An 18,992-nucleotide genomic window follows, 5' to 3' on the forward strand; every position below is an offset into this window, starting at 1 on the left:
AAGCCTGGCTCTAGAAAATCTATACAACAGGGCCCTATATTTCCAATCCGTTAGGAAAGACATAAGATATGTTGTAGTTTTAAATGATAAGTCATTTTCTATATAACTTCTACTTCCTTTTTAGTAAAGAGGGATACCCCCTCCCCCAATGCATCCCACTTTCCTTTTTCTTCATTCCACCAAATAAAAAAAGGAACCCTAATATAATTTAACTGTGTCATACTTCCATTTATCCTTTACTTGTGTCCCTCATGACCCGTGACCTAGTGCTGTGGTCTTTGCCCACGGTGACTAATTATCTATTCATTGTACACTCTCCTGGAATGTAAAAGCAAGATTACCATTAGGCAGCAAAAGAGAAGTGCCAATGTCATTCAGGCAGTAACATGGACTCCCAAAGAAGGACCCTCTTTCTTTGCAGTGAGGAAGATTTAAGACTCAGACCCAATGGGTCTGATTTATTAAAGCTCTCCAAGGCTGGTGATCCAGCAAACCTGAAATGAATCTGGTCCAGGATTCAAAACATTTGCATTGCAAATAGCAAATGACTTTGAAGAAATCCATTCCAGGTTTGCTGGATTGCCCAGCTTAACTGATGCCACCTCTCCAACCTTGGAGAGCTTTAATAAATCAGTCCCAAAGTGTCAAACCCAATGTGACAAACAACTTTTATTGAGAAAGGTTTAAGGCTCACTGGCCTTTAACCCCCCTAGCGGTATTACCGAGTGTGACTGGATTTTACATGCTAAAAGCAGTAATCCCAAATAACACTAAGGGTCGCTAAAAACATAAAAGAAATCATCTTACCCTGTTCCGTTGGTGTCCCCCAGGATCCTGCTGGTCCCTGCAGGTTCTCGGGACACGTCTTCTTTCTTCGATCTTCAGCCGGCGTCTGCAGAGATGTTCTCCAGGGTTTCCCGGTGACGTCGGTACATGTATCGGTGCGGGCGGGAGGAGCATTGGGAAATTCAAATCATTTTGTATTGGATTCAATACAAAATAGCTGTATCGAGTCCAATACAAAGAAATCTTTATATAACATATATATAATTATATAATATGTTATAATATACATGCTACTGTACAGGTATATTACAGGTTTCACTATTTTTTTATTATTTTTTTTTAACAGATTTTTGTGTTTTTTTATTTAAAATGTATCATTAAATGTATTAAATATTGGACATATTTCGGTGAGTTATGCCTAAAAATTATGGACCTGCAATTTAAAATACATTTCCATGCAAAAAAATGTAACACTTTTTGCGTGAAAATACAGACAGAATTAGAATGCTGGGGCCTCTCAATAGACAAAACACCAAACCTATACAAATCTCATTAGTGGCAAGGTGGCAATCATTTACAAAGAGTGAAGTTTACTGCACAAAAGTGGAGCTTAAAGAACAACTTTGACCTTCCATTACAAAATGTGTGCATCTGCTGGTATTGTCTCCCTACAATTCCCATAAATAAAATAAACCTAATGCAGACTCATTATATTCAGTAAAAACACTGCTGCACTGCTCCTGAATTCAAAGCAGAGTTTCCACTCTCATGTAACTTGTCAATCAGCACCTGGCCACACCCAGTCCCACCCATTGCTTTGTGGATTGGTAGCACTGTCTCTGCTGCTAAAACCCTCCCACTGTGAGCTGCAACACTGAAAGGGTGAGTGTGTGAGACACAAATAAAAGAATATTTGGCTCAGTGATGGCAAATGAATTTTTCGATTTATTTTATGAGACTTGTGCATTACATGCTAACTAGATTTAGGACTTGTTTTTATTTTAATAATTTAGGACTCAATATCAAATTTCCATAATACAGTAAAATAAATGAAAATTGGAGTGGTTAAAGTTTACCTTTTCCATCCTGCATAGCATTTCATACATAACTAGAGGTGCATTTTTAGAAGTTTTTATCATTGTGTGTGTTTTAATGCCATTTTTATGTAATATACAGTACTGTGATACATTTTAGATTTTAAAAAATATATTGATAAAGCAAAGTATTTTCCTTAACCAATAATTTTCACTTTGTTCAGTATGTTTATAATGTGCACTATTCTTACAAACTGCGTGTTCATGGCTATGTCTGATCTTGGACCGTGGAGCAAATATGTTGAGTAAGTATTTTTCATCTTATTGCTGTAAATCTTCTGATATTTTTTTCTTTATTATGTATTAGGTATAATTCAGCTTTTGTGGGATACATTTTATTCATTAATTTAGGAAAGATGATTTTGTAAACACTTAGTTTCCTTTAAGACAAATAAAACATACAGGATCTCAGGTTGTTCCAAAATGAATCAGTATAACAACCCATTAGGATACCATCTCATCTCTCATTGTTCTTGCTTTAGGAAACTGAATACCTGAATATGTTTATTGCATTACATCATTGCTTTTTGTTCTACCCTATGATGTAAACCAATATATGTCACGGTATATGTTCTTAGATGGAAAAACAGATTTTTTTAAAAATTATCTAGAATAAGTGTTAAAGGCTTGTAAGTGACAAAGTTAAGGTCTTGTCTTGTAGAAGTTAGGTTGCTTTAGTTGACTGATGTTTTTTTTAAGATTTTCTATTAGAGTAAAATATAGCACTTTATGTTTTTGGTTTCATTGCATGTGCAACTTTAATTTTTTACTAATTTGCAAAATTTATGTTTGGGTACCTTTCTACTCTTTATTTTAAACTTCAATTATTTAATTTAAATGTTATTGATTTATGTTTCTAATACTGCTTGTGTTTATTGATGTCTGTACTCTGTTCTAATAAAATCCTCTGCCAGGGCTTTCTTGTGAGACACACTAGCCACGTAAGTAAACCTAATCCTCCATTGAGCCCTTCCATAAAGTTTGCTGAATTCACTGGTTATGCTGCATCATAATTACATCATATGCAGGCCTTACCAAATTAATGCCATTCTGACCTCACGTTTACTTTTCTTAATATTATTTTTTTTTAATTTTTAAACTTTCTTGTAAAGTTTAATTTGTGCGAAAGTGCTTAATCATCCTGTTCATGGTAAATCCAGTAATTAGATTTAGTTCCGTTCAACTGGACATGTTCTTGTTGCGAACAGGATGTTTTATTCTTGTTCTTGGACAGTCAATATCTTGTCACATTTTATGGATATTCCATGATAATTGAATTAGGGTGCCAGTCCTACCTTTGTAAATATAAGTACTGGCTTATTTTTCTGGCACTCATCTGAATTTAGGAAGTGGCTTGGACAAGCTGTGGAACATCCTCAAGCAAACTGCAGAGACTACTAAATACTGTATATGTATATTAAATATTCGCCCTGGATATGTGGTAAAGCCATTTTAGCCTAGGTGATCAGTAACAAATCTTTAGTGAATATGTAGTGTACTCCTTGCGTCCCCCTAAAGGTTTCCCTTAACAATAGCCACACGTCTGAAATGTCTAGGCATTTATTCTTGTGATTTCTAATGAAGAGGATGTTATGAGTTGTGTTGGTCGATCTATTTGATAGGAGAGGTCAAGTGACTTAAGGGTCTAATTATAAGCAGTGAATCAGACATTCATTGAAACATTATCTGGTGGAGAATCATCCAGGTTCATTTGTTTCAATGGAAGTAATGGATTCTCTGCCAGGAGATCTTTCAGTGAATGTCAGTTTCATTGCTTTATAATACGTGTATAGTGTTTAATACCTATACAAATCCAACATGGAATGACACGCTGCTTTTTATGGTAAGCCTATGACCAAGGCGGAGAACTTTTGGTGACCCACTGATTGGCTGTTTTAAATAACTTGTTTTTGAAAAATAATTCCATTTTGGGAAAACCAGGATATTTTATAATTTTTAAGGGAAAACAAAAACATTCTGTTCAGATAAATTTTACTTACACGACTTCAGAGACGTTAAGCTGGCTTTGAAAATGTTTGTTTCTTTCCCAGCTATAAACTCATGCTTTCATTATCTAGGTTGGAATCTATGGACGGAAATTTATTTATCTCCACTTTGTACTAAAATGTAAACAAGAGGTTCAAAAGCAATCAACAAAGCTATAACTTGGCTTGTTTTACTAGTTGTAACAAAGGCTTGATAATCAGTAGCATCTGCTGCTTTGCAATGTGGTGGCTTATCTTGTCATTTCCAGTGGAGAGAAAGGAAAATGCCTGAGGTTACTGTCTAAGATATCTCCTTTGTGCAGGACTGAAATCAAATCCAGCTTTGACTACCAGTACCAGAACATGTGATTGAAATTTTCACTTTATCATTGGTGTCACCGTCTAGGGCACAGAGGGAAGGCACTCCTGGGGCCACTTGGCTTGATGTCATCTGGCGTGTTGCATCTCTAGTGTACCTATAGTAGGTGTGTTCCTTTGTGTAATGTTTTGTGTTTGGAATAGCTGTGTGGGGTCATAGAATTGCTTACTGTTCACATGAGTAAGCATGTCAAAGAGGTTGGCAGAATGATAGATATAAACCCATCACTTGTTCAGATATTTCCCTGTATGGTATTCTTCCACACCGTCTATCAATACAGAATATATAAATCCAGCTTCCCAGTAACATTTACCATTAAAATAGGTAGAATACTTTTTTAATTGAAATTAAACTTGGGCATGTACAGCATATTTCCACAATATAGCAGCCCCATCCAGTGCTGCAATATCCAGACTCCTGTTGGTCAATGGTATTTCAATCTTCACCTAGTCTCCTACAGGGTCCTGTGTCTTCAGCTTACTCTATTGGCAAGGTTGAGATGATGTAACTTCCATGAATGTGCACAGAAGTACTGGCTCCATGGTAGTTCTTACTTTTTGGGAAGGAGATCCAATTAGTATACAACACTACAAGAATTTTGTAATACAGAAAGCATTTCTTGATCTGCACTTTGAAACCTTTGCAGATACTAAGTTGGGAAAGTTTCGAACTAGTTCATTCAAGCTGCTGAATAAGGGCGTAGTAAAATATCAACTGGTGTCAGCCAAATAGATGAGCTTCTTCAATGTTGTACACAATTTTGTATGTCTGATGCATACATTTCTTTGTAATACATAGAGTAGCATGGGGAAATCAGTACTATATCAAAAACAAAATGTTTCCTGAACATTGTAGCATGTAACTGACTCTATCATTTCATTGTCAGCTGAGAACAATCATACCTCTCATTCTCTCAGGAAACAGCAACATATTTATTAGCCCACACTGTCTGATCATTCATATATAACACATTCTGAAGGTTCAGCTTCCTTGCTGAGCTTCTGTAAGAATGCTGTTGTGTCTGTGCATTAATTACAATAAAATCTTGACAAGTCTGATTACCAGAGCGTAGTTATTTACTGTATGTGTGCAGTGATGAGATTTAATTAATTTATGCCCATGTATGAGAATAGCTACCCATGTAAATCTATTAAAGTTTACCTAAAGCCACAATTATTTTCCATTTTAGATAAAGTGGGGAAGCATTAGAACCTCTTGAGTTAGTATTTTATTACTGTTTGTATACCTGCTGTGGAAGTTAACCCTATATTTGTACTGGTTGATTGTGCCAAAGGCACTGAAAGTGAGGGAAAATCCAATATCTATGGAGTTATCACCATAGAAATAATCAGAGCTCATCAGCGTGTATTTTGCATTTTATTAATTAATCCTGTATATTACTATATTGGGAATAATATCATTACTAGTACATTATTTTCATATGTTGTATCACACGAAATATCACATGATGCAGTTCAGGCATAAAGCAGGATAGGCAGGAGGGATGGGCACTGAAAATGGATTTTACATTCCCCTATGGCTGCTTGGATGGTGTAGGCAGCTATTATCATAATGGAAATATTGAATAAGTGGTCCCATCTCTTGTTCTTGAAGCAAGTGAACAGTTTTCGGATTTCTCAATACTTCTTGTACCAGGAACAATGGCCCTGATTTATTAAAGCTCTCCAAGACTGGAGAGGAAGCTGGTCGATCCAGCAAACCTGGAATGGATTTCTTCAAAGTCATTTGCTACTTATTAGCAAGTGTTTTAAATCCAGGACCAGATCCATTCCAGGTTCGCTGGATCACCCAGCATCACTGAAGAAAGTGTATCATCTCCAGCCTTGGAGAGCTTTAATAAATCAGGTACATTACTTCCAAAAATAGTGAAGCTGAATCTCTCTATCAAGAACCCATTACCCTCCCATGGTATCTTGATAAGAGATAGACATTATATCTAAAACCAATTCCTTTAAAGTCCTGCTTCTCTTTGATTTACCCTTGTTCTACACCAATACCTGTATTCTGTCCAAAATTAACATTTAAACAATATTTTCTTAAAATGCAGTTAAACAAATGTGCAGAAAGTTGAAAGAGCAATCTGCATTCTAGAACAAAACTATAGATATGACCCATTCAAAATAAAGCTAACAATATTGCCTTGAAGTATACTGCTTTGAATGTAAGGAGTTCTCAGTGTCCCCTGAAGTGTGAAAAGAAATAAGAAAAAACTATAATTGGATCTAGAAGCCAAGGCATACACCAGGTCTTAGCCAACATTTTTGTGCAGTAGAAGTGGATAAAATGATCCCCACAATCTTATTTACTGTAATTAGACATTTCTAGGATTTGGGTAGGAAGAGCCGGAAGCACAGCCGGGCCCCCAACGCTCATGGCTTCCTCGGCTGTGAAGGCAGCTGTGACTTTTATTACGCCCCCGAGCACAATTGTGTGGGAATAACTATAATAAGTGTTACTATGCACGAGAATGACTACTTGTATATTACAATATGGTGTAAAGTAATGAATACATATGATTAGTTAAAATTTAGTACTACAGGCTTCCCAGCTTCAGTAGCAATTTCCGTATTGACAGAGGGGATAAAGAGACTTTTAGCAGCAATCAGGATATGGAAAATGAACCTATCAGAATGTAAATACATGTATTAAACAGCAATTTAATAAGCAGCATATTTACAGGCATATTAAGCTTAGGCACCTGGGCTGTGAGCACACACAGCCTGCTTCATTTCAATGTTCATGACAGGTGGGGGTGACATGCAGGACTGCAGGAAAGCTTTTAAAAAGCAGCTAATCCAGCAGAAGCAATGTACAAATATCTGCCACCTACACATTGCTCTGATTAATTTCACATCTAGATTTATCAAATCAAGAGGAAACTGCAAAAAGCAAAATCTTCCTATTTCCTGTATTGCGGAGACATTTATAATTACATTATTACATATGGCTTGAAATGTTTTTTTTTTTATTTTACATGGTGCTTGACCATTAGTAGTCGGTACACTAATATATAAAAAAATACTTTATACAAGGGAGGACTGTATATTTGTTTTTTTTAGTCAAGCAGAATTGTGTGGCCTATACTATAAAATGGGCGAATGGTGTTGTGCTATGGCGTGTTTGTGTTCTATTGGTGTTCGTGAAGTCGACGGTTTTCGAAAGAATTTCCCCATTTTTGACAAATGTTGTCATTTTGGATAAATAGGACCGGGGGAATGATGGTTCAGCAAGTGAAATTTCTAATACAGGTATCTCCCAAGAGATTGTCATTTCATTGAATGGTGTTTGCGTAGTTTTGGGTCCAACACCGCTTGGCAGAGCCAATGGCAGAGAATCAAATGATATTTTTAGCTGTCCTTAAGGATGTAATAATGAACCACCATTTGGGTCACTTAATGACCACCAATGTAAGTGGCATTCTTCTCACTGATCTCCAATTACTAATTCCTAGAAGGATTCTCTAAGACCTGAATAATATTTTAAGGATCCTTGTGGAGTAAAAAGTTTGAGATGCTCCCCTTAAGCTGTTATGTGCACATTTGTTTCCTTCTGTTTTGTTTTTTTTAATAAGTACTACTAGAAGATTTGTTGCTTCGTAATATGAGTGTATACACTTTTGCCATGTGCCCGTCTGTCACATTGAGGAACAATTGTGATTGTTTCATTCCAATTATTGTAATTGGAGTGCCTGAGTGGATCAGCAATGTTCGCAAGTCACTGTGCTCATTGCTTTTATAACACATTTGCTTATCTATAGCCACCCTGTAGTCTTAACTTCAATTTGTTTTCCTGTTTGTGGCTCTTAACAGGTTAAACATTGACCTGCCATGCATGTCTGGACTTATGTACAACAGGAACTCTGGAAAAAAAATCAATTTTAATTATGTTGTGGAAAAAATTGTTGAGCTACATGTAGCAGAGCAAAGCACGGATGTGTATGCACAATAATAGAACAAGCCTGGTTACTTACATCCGCATCATTGTTCAGAACTTTAGGATGCATATTATGTAACAGGCTAGTCATGTGACAGCTGGGATTTTTTTTGTTGTTGTTGATCTCGTTCGCCAATGTTAATACATTTAGTGCAACCAGAGCCTGCTCACATTTCTTGTTTTATGTCTTCCAATTAGGTTGTGCAGAAAGAGACGGGTTTACAACCTTGATAACCCTTTATTTACTGAGAATGTCTTAATTTTTTTCTTCTTAATAATTTCCTATTTGAGCTACTTTTGGTAGGAATGTACAAGCCAAACCCTTTTCCATGTATTTTTGCAATACACAGTAATATGTATCATTTTGTGTGCTATGATATGGTGGCTTGCATCTATTATGACACCCAAGTGCACAACTAAAGTAGGTCTCAGCACATGCAGTGCACCTCAGTAAGTGAAAAATTCCTTTAGCAACTTTTTTTGTCTGGGTTTCCTAAAGTGGCAAGTTTGAAGGCTGTTTTATCTGGTCAAACATGGACCTTCAGAAAAGTATGCAAGACAAGAGAACTTTTAACTTCACTGCTTTCTTATTCCAGATAATTTGCTTAAGGTACTAGGGTTAAGAACAGAATGATGGCTTGTACCTTTAAATAGGTCAATATTAGCAGGATCCATATATCTACTTTCCTAGATGTCCTGTAATGGGTACCTGATCCCAGAAAGGTAAAATTTGTTTAGGAAATCATGACTGCTGACAACCCTAGGTCCTGTAATATACCCCCCAACAATTCGCCATGTCTCTGCTCTCTAATAAACACACCAGACAATAATATATTTTGTGGAAAGGATCACAGCTTTATTGATTTAAACAAGTATGTTATCAAACCATGCATTTTCCTAAACAAATAACCAAACTTTTTGCCAGTCAGAGCAATACTATGAGCACCCAATATATCACTTGGTTCCAATGTCTTCACCATACATTACAGACAGGCTTCCATCAATCATGTTCTCATATAGCTTCAAAACTATATTATATTAGCTAGCAAAAGCTATTAAAGCAACCCATAAGAGACAATTTTGTTTATTCCACTTTCACTTTTCTTCATCCTATCATTTATCTTATAAAGCCAGTATAATATGATGACCCAAGGAAGTTGCATGTAAATTAGCTGTACATCCTATACATGTTTCTAACAGTCAAGGCTTCCTATTCTAAAGGTCAAGGGGCTTCATCTAGAAATGTTATTAGTGCGTATGTAGTACTTTACGTTTTGTCTTGAAAAACAGAAGTGAGTACTTCTAATAGTTGGACTGCTCCTTCTGACTGGCATTATAATATTTGGTGATGTACTTACTGTTTTGTTCCCTGTATATTCCTGTAATTCACCTTGCTGGTGAGTAGGTTGTACCCAAGGACATGAGATATCAGCTTATCCAGACTATGGATTGTTATTAGCACTTTTGTAAATGCTTTTATTGGTCATCAGGCCACCTGTCATCAGGGGAAGTGGAAGCAAAGCCAACTTCTACCATACTGGCTGTCTGCACATGGACATAGTGCAGAACAAGGTATGGCTGGTATAGGAAGTGTATAGGCAATGCTAGTGATTAGTCTCTTGCCCTCGGCCTGCCTATTTAAGGCACAGTTTCCAGAGTTTAAGTCCTCTTTAAAGTCCCCATAATTAATTCATCTTCTCTACAGAAATAATCAGTGGTATGTTATGACTTTACTAGTCCTCATATTGCAGTAAAGAGAAATAAGTAAACATGTCTTTATAAACACACAGGCACAATAAATGACTTGCTGAAAATGATTGTACCAAGTGGCAATTAACAGGCATATTCATATCAATACCGTTTGCTATCTTTCCTTAGTAAGAGCTGAGAGGTATGATTTGTGTAGTCCATGCTGCATATCAAGAGGACAGAATTCACCAAAATACATCAAGGTTCCATTTTCCAATGTAGGTTATGCTCATTAATGAATTGATTTCCAGGACGTGGCGCCCATGCTTGATCTAATTATTGTCAGTCCATACAGAGATGCTGGATTCCATTTATTTGCAGACTCATGTCCTCAACATTGTCTACTTAGCAGACACTATTAATACTGTTGAGCATGTGCATGATTAACTGTGCTATAAAATCTGCATGGAGTGTCAGTAAATCGAAACTGTTTAACAGACCAAATTAGAGCTGGATGTGCACCATGACGAATGAAGCCTATTATCATATGTCAGAGGCAGAAAAACACAGAACAACGGTCCATTTACAATATAAATATATTTGTATCAATGTGCATTGTTAATAGGACAGGTAAATAAAGCTAAGTGATTTTTGTTTGCTTATTTTGTTTAGTTTTTTAAGGAACTAATGACATGCTTAAACATCACAAATCATGACAATGTGCAAATGTTGGCATTTTTTTAAGGTTATTTAAGAAACACTATTGCCAATTTGGATCAAGGTGACACTGTCTTTGGAAAGGAAACCTGCCTTCAAATCACTTTACCTGCTCTTGCTAATACCTGAGGCTAAGTTCATGTGTTGGGAGAGTGGTATTCCCACTTTCCTGGAGATGTGCCCAATCTTGGTCTAGAGATTTGCTGCTAGGCCTAGGTGCCATTACAGGGATACATATTACTTTATACTCAGAAAAGATCATTAACAATATATAGGGGTTAGGACTAATTCCTAAAGGCACATACATCTTGCTTTGTATGGACAAGGTAATAATCTCTTTAAACCTCAACTTCATTTGGGTTTTCACTACTGTGTCCCTATTTGATGGCCTTCTACTTACTTCTTGTCCTGAATTAAATAGGTATTAAACTAAGTATGGGTAATAGCAACCATAGAGGACACATTCAGTAACAAAATTACATTTTCTAATAGAGAAGCAAAAGGTAGAATCCCAGTTTGGAAGTTTTTATTATTTGTCTGGCTCCCTATTGGGAGAATTTTGCCTGTGCAAGTGATGGTTGACAGACAGGACTGAAAATGAAGGGAGTTCTTCTTAAAAGGCCCCACACAGAAACAGAAAAATAACACCGGTTCTAAATCCTCCCTAATAGTTTTTGAAGTTTTTAAAATTTTGGCCTGATTTCACATTTTTTGTAAAGCTGTCTAGAGGTCCATGAATCTGATCATTACATGGAATAGGGACATTGTAGTATGGAATGATTAGACCCTTTAAGGAACCTTCCTTTACCCTAACATTTTTATCAACATCAGTGAAGAAAACATCAGTCTGACAATTTTAACCAGCTGCTTTATTTATTAGCAATTACTCACTATGAGGAATGCAAACAACTATTTTATGGTATAGCTACATTAGCTGTGTTGTGCTAAGAAGATATGAATTGTATGATAATTTAGTCCAATATGTGACCTGCAATAAAATAGGAAGGCAAACAATATATTTTGTCATTAAAAGCTATAGACTCCTAGTAACAGCTGTTCTTTCTAGTATATAAAAAAACAGTTCATCCTGACTTTTGGATGAAAGCGGACATTACTGAGCTCAATAAACTGGTTTACTGGATCTATCTGGGATTCAGACAGTATAAACTATTTACCTAACTTCCTATCACAGTCTACTGCGCAAGGTAGGTTTAATGAAAATTTAATTTAGTTTACATACAAAAACAAACCCAGGGTTTAATTCAGTCTCCCAGTCTTCATCAATAACTGTATCGGTTTAGTTAGGCTTGTGTTATACATGCTTTTGTCTATGATAGCTGCAACAATTTACCATGTATGCATAGAATGCAGATAGAACATATACACACATATATATATATATATATATATATATATATATATATATTTATGTATGTATGTATAATTTTTAGTATGGTACAAATTATTGGGAATTCAGGAATCTAGAAAATTCAATGCAAATAGCTATGTACAGGAAATGGAAAGGACTATTCCTGCTTAATGCATTTACCCGAGTATGAAATGATGGACAACTTATAATTTAGGTACAGAGATTGCCAGACTGAAAAATTGTGTTGGAGTTTCTTTTGCGCTAGGTTGTTAATTGATTGGCTAATTGTTTTTATGCACTTTGCCCAGGTATACTTTCACTGGCATTTATACTTTTGAATCTTTGATAAAAATTTTGGCAAGAGGATTCTGTCTGAAAGAATTCACCTTCCTGCGAGATCCATGGAACTGGCTGGATTTCAGTGTTATTGTCATGGCGTAAGTATATCTCACCTATTTTCTATATGTATTGCTATTTGTTATGGATGCTAAATGCTGCATAATAGATGAGTACAATTAAGGGGCACACTACCTACAAATAATAGTTTATTTTGTGTCCTCCTGTGACTTCAACATCAAGATCAACACAATTGATTTCCTACATCTAACTATAATCACATAAAAGGGCATTTATTGGTTGCTGTCGGTTTGTTCACATTCTTATTCTTTTCTTAATATTTAAAAAACTCTGCTAGGTTTATAATGCAAACATTTAAAGGGTTCCTGTCATGTCTGTTGAAGTATATAAACTTACATTGTTGATAAATTCTTGCCCTTGTCAGGTTTGTTTGTGCTTGGGAAGGATTCGGGATATTAGGACCAGGCTGTGTACTGGACCACATTTCTGTGCAAGTTAGGCATAGAAAATGCTTCATGTTATTCAACTGAAACATGTTTGAGTTTCTGTGGTCAGTACAAACACTGGCATTTGAACAGGGAAAAGGGTCAAGGTCCTAAACACAACCTGGACATGGGCATCAGGGTTATCTCCAAAGCAAACAGGAAATAATTTGAAAATATGCACAAGTACACCTAAATTTTAAAATAAAGTAATAATAACTAGTACACTGTAGTAGACATGACAGGTTCACTTTCAACTATAGTACACAACCATGTCCAAATCAGTTAGTTTTTCTATTAGGAACAGTTTCAGTAGAAACAGTAGGAACAGTAGATTTTATGGGAACATTGTTGTTTTATGCATTTATATGCTGGTTGTATTTTGGTATGCAAAGCGGAAATTAATATGCCAAAGTAGATATTATGGGAACGTTTTAAAACTGTTATTTTAATGTCATATATTTTGGTTGTGTTCCAAATTCCTATTAATTTATATTTTGAAACATAGAGCATACTGTTAAATGTATTTACATGAGGGCTTTGGCCCTTGCTATGCAATGTCAAATGGCCAAACAATGACTTGCTTCGTTTTATGAAACAGATAGGTGCTCGTCATCTAAATTTCCCTTTTCTCAAATCCAATTTTCCATTATAATATGTTTGGCCTTCAGCAGAATTATATGGATTGAAAAAATATATTTTACTAGTTTTTATTTGTTAGGTTGGGCACTAATATATTCCCCTATTTTCCATTATTCAACAAGAGGTATTTTTATGCAATGCATTTGTCATTCATTTTAAGAGAGCACTGGGTTACACTGAGGAATAAAAAATCATATTTTGAGTGCTGTCCACAGTGCTGATCTTGTGCTCTCTTTTTAACAGCGTAACCACCATGCTGAAGCTAAGTTGTGTGTTTTTTAGGTCTAACCTTTTTCTCCCCAAAAAATGTGCCCGTGTCTCTGGGAAAAGTTCTTTCCTTATGCCCATTAGAAAACAATGATCATTTTGCAAAATTTTTATTATGGCTGGTGAGCATTGGTATTTCTGCAACTCAGGATGACATACAAAAAGGAGGAACTGTTATGCAAGACCAGCTAATCTGTATTTGTTTTAAAGGACCAGTCTGGTTCTGGTGTTAAGTAAAGATCCCTAGGAGACCCATGGAGGAACATGGATGATCTGCATATAATTGATTTCACTATAAACAGAGTTGAACTCCTACACACTATCCAAAGCACCACTGCATTTGGAATGTGATATTGCATCCTTTCTCTTCTCACTGCTATGACCTTGTGTGGTCCTTGGTGAACTTTTAAACTAAATATGGTTTATCTTGCAAATTTAAATACGTGTGAGACAAAGGCTTAGCTACATGAAGGATTTCCAATGGTGGCCTGCGTGTTGTTTGAAATGGAGAACCCATTAAGAGAAAATTAATGTGCTTCTGAAACAAAAACTGGTTTGCTGGTCTGGTGGGACAGTTACATTCTTCAGTAATTTCCCACTTCAGTGTTCATGCAGTGGTTTCCTCCATTCCTTGATTCCAAATAACTATGGTTTGATTCTACAGGTATGTAACAGAGTTTAAAAACCTAGGCAATGTTTCTGCCCTTCGAACTTTCAGAGTGCTGAGAGCTCTGAAAACTATATCAGTAATCCCAGGTAAGAGAGCATTCCCTCTCCAGTTCTCAGCTACTGCAAGTGCTTCAGTCTGTGACCTGTTTTCCCCCTCATTTGCTGTCATTTATGAATGGTGTTTTGCTATAGTCTGTGTGTGCCTTTCCCTTATTACAGATATGCCACTGAGTTTGTGGACCTGGGCAATGTGTCAGCTTTAAGAACATTCAGAGTACTTCGAGCATTGAAAACAATCTCGGTCATTCCAGGTGAGGATCGGGTTAAACACTAAGGCTGCTTGTAAAGCCCACATACCATTCCGATTAACCAAACTGATATCCTACTGACAGTGGTTGATACTAAAATACCAAGGAATGGTTCTATGTCGAGAATGCAACTTGTCTGCAGAATGAATACCTTGTACATTTTCTTGTTTATGAGTGCTAATTGGTAGAACCTTAAATTCTTTCCATACAAGTCATTACATGCTATAAATAATTAGCCTCCATCGTCCCTTTAACATAAAAAAACAATTGGCTTACTAAAGTTGAACTCCAGACTTACCTGTAGTGTTTCACAGTTTAGCAGGCTCTTCTCTTGTAGTTAAATTGGTATCTGATAATATTGCTCACGGTGAGGGATATTACATTGGTCAACAAACATTTTCTTGCCAAACAGATTATTTTAAGTCATTTTAAGTCATTTTAGGTTATGTTTGATGCACAGATTCCAAATATTGTATTGTTTTTTCTAGATTGGCTCTAGTTTTTGATATAATGACCTCAATAATCTCATAAAAAACAAATGAAACATGAAAATTAAGCAAAATTAAACTAGATATGCCTATTTCTAATATGCCTAATTAAATTTTTGAAATACTTAATGTCAATATATTCTATATTCAGTATATTTACCGAACTAATCACAAGAAGTAATTGAAAAACTCAGTTTGTATGATTTCCTTTTATGCTGTTGATCAGGACAATCACGTTGAAGGCTCCAGGAGTAGTCTGCCATCATGTGTCTATCCCATGTGCCCTGATACCTTTCTTCCATCACCTTTATATCTTGATGGAACCTCTCCCCTTGTTCCTCACTGAAATCGCCAAGGTTTTCTGGACATTTTTGCAAATGGCTATGGAGATAGTGTACCCTCATTCTCATAGTAGCTCCCACATTTTTAAAATTTAAGAGCAAGTTTTGTACCAGTTCTTCATAATTTTTTGCTTTATGGTTACCCAAGAAGTTCTTGCCAACCATGACATAGCTGTGCCAGGCAGAAGTTTCAGTATCAATTAAGAAAATTGTGAAATCTGAATAATTTATCAGTTTCTGAATCTGGGGTCCATCAAAGATTCCTGCTTTTCGTTTTTTAGTACTCAGTCCAGGGAAGAATCTACAAATGTATTTGAAGCAATCACCGTCCTTGTTCAGAGCTCTAACAAATTGCTTAATTAATGAGGCCAAGTCACTTTTTTCCAGTGATCCTGCTTTGCTCTTCTGTCCCACAAGCAGATAAAACATAGGTACCTTGTGTATCCACTTTGCTGTCCAAGTAGGAAGTTCACCATTTTTAAATCAACACATATGGACCATTGGTGTTCATGATCGCAAAACTTTTGTAAGACCATTTTAATATTTTTATATTCTTCTTTACGCTTTGTTGAGTGACCAATTGGAATTGATGCATGGCAGTTGCCATTATGCAGTAAAACGGATTTTAAACTTTGAGTGGAACTGTCTATGAAAAGCCGTCAGTCTTCTGGTCGGTATTCTGGTACTCCCATTTGGGCTAGTAGTCCAGGGATGTTACAACAGTACACAAAGTCTCCATCTTCACTGAAATATGGTAGGAGTGTCACCTCTCTTGTCCAATAAACCATTATTTTAACTTCCAGTCTCAGAAGTTCTTTTCTTTTTGCCTGGATGCTGAAAGTTCAGATGCTTTTTCTGACAGACTTAGGTCATGTATTAAATCATTGAGCTCTTCTTGGGAGAACTGCTGGTTTGATGAAACATTTCCTTCATATTCACTTCCACTGCTTACTCTTGGATTACACTCCAAACCCTGTATATCTCCATCTCAGATACAGGAATATCAGGGAGCGTACTGAACACTGGTATGGGAACATCAGCACCATGCGGCACAGGATGTCTTGCTGATTCCAAATCAGGGTACTCCCACTTGTTTTTCTTCTAAAGATTGAAACCTTTTACATTCACAGCGCAAAAATATATTCATTATCAGGATTTTTGGGCTCTCGCCATACCATAGGTACACCAAGTTTCAAACTTTTCAGTTTTCCATTTTTCCACTGATATAGACACTCTACACAAGTTTTGCATACTATATGGGGAGCAAAATACTTATCTTGGTCCCCCAGTTTAATACCAAAATATGCAAGATATGCTTGTTTCACAAATTCTGTAATGTTTCTTCTCTGTTTTTGCTGAGAATATTCACCACAAATGTAGCAAAATATATTAGGGTCATTTAAACAACCTATTCTTGAAGAACTCATATTTCTGTAAAAAAATGTATGAATAAAAAGAAGGCAAATGAAAGTTTCATGAAAATAATGCTACATTTAATATATGAAGTGCAAAACATCGGTGTAAATAAAAATTGATAATAATATGCTGTGTTAAAATTTGTTGTTGGTAAAATCATCTATTCCGATTCCTGTATCACAAGAACTAGAGCCAATTTAATGAAACATTTCTAGATTCAGCAGACCTAAAATACACTAAATATATTGAAAAATCCTTGGCAAGTGAAAAAAAATGTTTTTTGTTGAGCTGTGTTATTGTTCACCGGAGGACATCTAGAACGGTCTAGCCCTTTCCTCCCCAGCCTGGCTGTCCCTGGCCTGCCCTTTAATTTATTGGATTTCAGTTGTTTCAAACATGGAGTTTAGCATTTAATGTAGTCTGCATTCTTATGAAGGCTGCAATGGAAAGGCGACTACTCCAGACTGACATCCACCTATCAAGCCATATTGATATTTGCATGAGTGCATGCAGTCTGTAGCAGAATAATAATTAAAAATGAATTAATCTAATTGTTATCTCTAAATTGTCATTTGTACTTCCAAATCTAACATTGCACAGGAGAATCTAAGTGTTGATAAAACTGATCATGAATATAACCATCAGGTTTATTATGATTCCTGGAAGTCAACACATATTCATACAGATCACTAAAATACATTTCTTCTGTGCAGTCACCACTATTGATACATTTTACTCATCTTTAGTTATTATCTGTGTGCTGACTCTTTTAAAGACAGGCATCACATATGTACTGTCAAATTTTCTTTCCAGTAGACATTATAACGTATATAGAATTATTAGATGGGGTTCTCAAGGTCAGATTCCGAAGATACATACATCATCATGCTGGATAACTGAACAACTAACACCTAGTGGCTCCTGCTGTTTCTAGGGGAGGACGCAGCAGGATGCCTCCCATCTTTCCTTTGCTCTCTTAGCACAATGCATTCTAGTGATGTCAAAGTGCTCCTTTGTTCCTGGTAATGTAGGAAACGATCACTGATGATTGTTTCCAAAGACAATCATTTAGTGTCTGTACGTAGCTTAGATGTAGGTCTCTCCATAGTTGTAGGCTATATGTAATCCCCACAAAAATTAAAGGGACACATATATAGACTAAGGTTCAGATATTAAGTCGTATTGGGTCTCCAACAAAAAAGCATCCACTCTGTTCAAACATATTTTTGGGGTTGCCCTTTCATAAAATAGTGATAGACATACCAGTTAAGCTCAATAACTATTTGCAGCCCATTGTATAATTTGGATGGGTGCTGATACTTTGCTTACTTTTATCTAGATGTCAATCAATACACAGTTAATGAGTGTTTTTAGTTGACTAGTAGTTGCCTATTGGGCCCAAAACTGATCCCTCATAGAGGCCCTTTTGGAGACTCGATACATTGTTACAAAGTGCCTCTGGCAAAATACAGCCGATAAAAGAACTAACAAAAATGTGAAAGTCATCCAGACAGCAATATGGATCAATGTGTGGTATTCTAGCAATTTTCCTATTAGGAAAATATGATTCCTTACTAACAATAAACCATGAGACAAGGAAAACCCCTATGTCATTTTATACAACATAAAACAAATACACCCTCTGTGAGAAACACAAATTGAACACAATGTAAGTCTGGGGAAACAGCAGAGTTTACCTTCTGTTATCCTCACTTTGACAGCAAAATTGATTTTAGATGCTGTTGCAATCCCCTGAGAATTTGTGTTTTGACACTGAGGCACAAGAAAAAAGTCCCTCCCTGTATATTTATAGGTTTGATCCTTTCATGCAGTTAGCATATACTTACTTTCACCTAATAATTGCCGCTCAAGCTAATATCATAATTAGCTGCATGTAGGTTTGGAAAAGATATGGCTTTCTTCAGAAACAGCTCCATTACCAGCGCTGCTGGGCACATTATGACAAGGCTGTATTACATCCTGAGGACAAGTTGCGTTCAGCCTTAGTGCTTAACATTTCTGACCTGCATGGGAAGGTGATAGGTCTGC

General features: G+C 36.2%; 1 protein-coding gene across 1 annotated transcript in view; it reads left to right on the forward strand.

Moving 5' to 3' along the window:
• The window catches only part of LOC140332095 (sodium channel protein type 5 subunit alpha-like), a 238,635-nt gene that overhangs the window by 68,945 nt on the left and 150,698 nt on the right, over positions 1–18,992 (forward strand). The window contains exons 4-6 of the mRNA XM_072413393.1: positions 2,035–2,125; positions 12,282–12,410; positions 14,610–14,701. Coding sequence (XP_072269494.1) covers positions 2,035–2,125; positions 12,282–12,410; positions 14,610–14,701 — 312 coding nt within the window. The remainder of the gene's footprint in view (positions 1–2,034; positions 2,126–12,281; positions 12,411–14,609; positions 14,702–18,992) is intronic.

This window comes from Pyxicephalus adspersus, chromosome 5 (genome assembly GCF_032062135.1).
Source record: "Pyxicephalus adspersus chromosome 5, UCB_Pads_2.0, whole genome shotgun sequence".
Classification (NCBI taxonomy): Eukaryota; Metazoa; Chordata; class Amphibia; order Anura; family Pyxicephalidae; genus Pyxicephalus; species Pyxicephalus adspersus.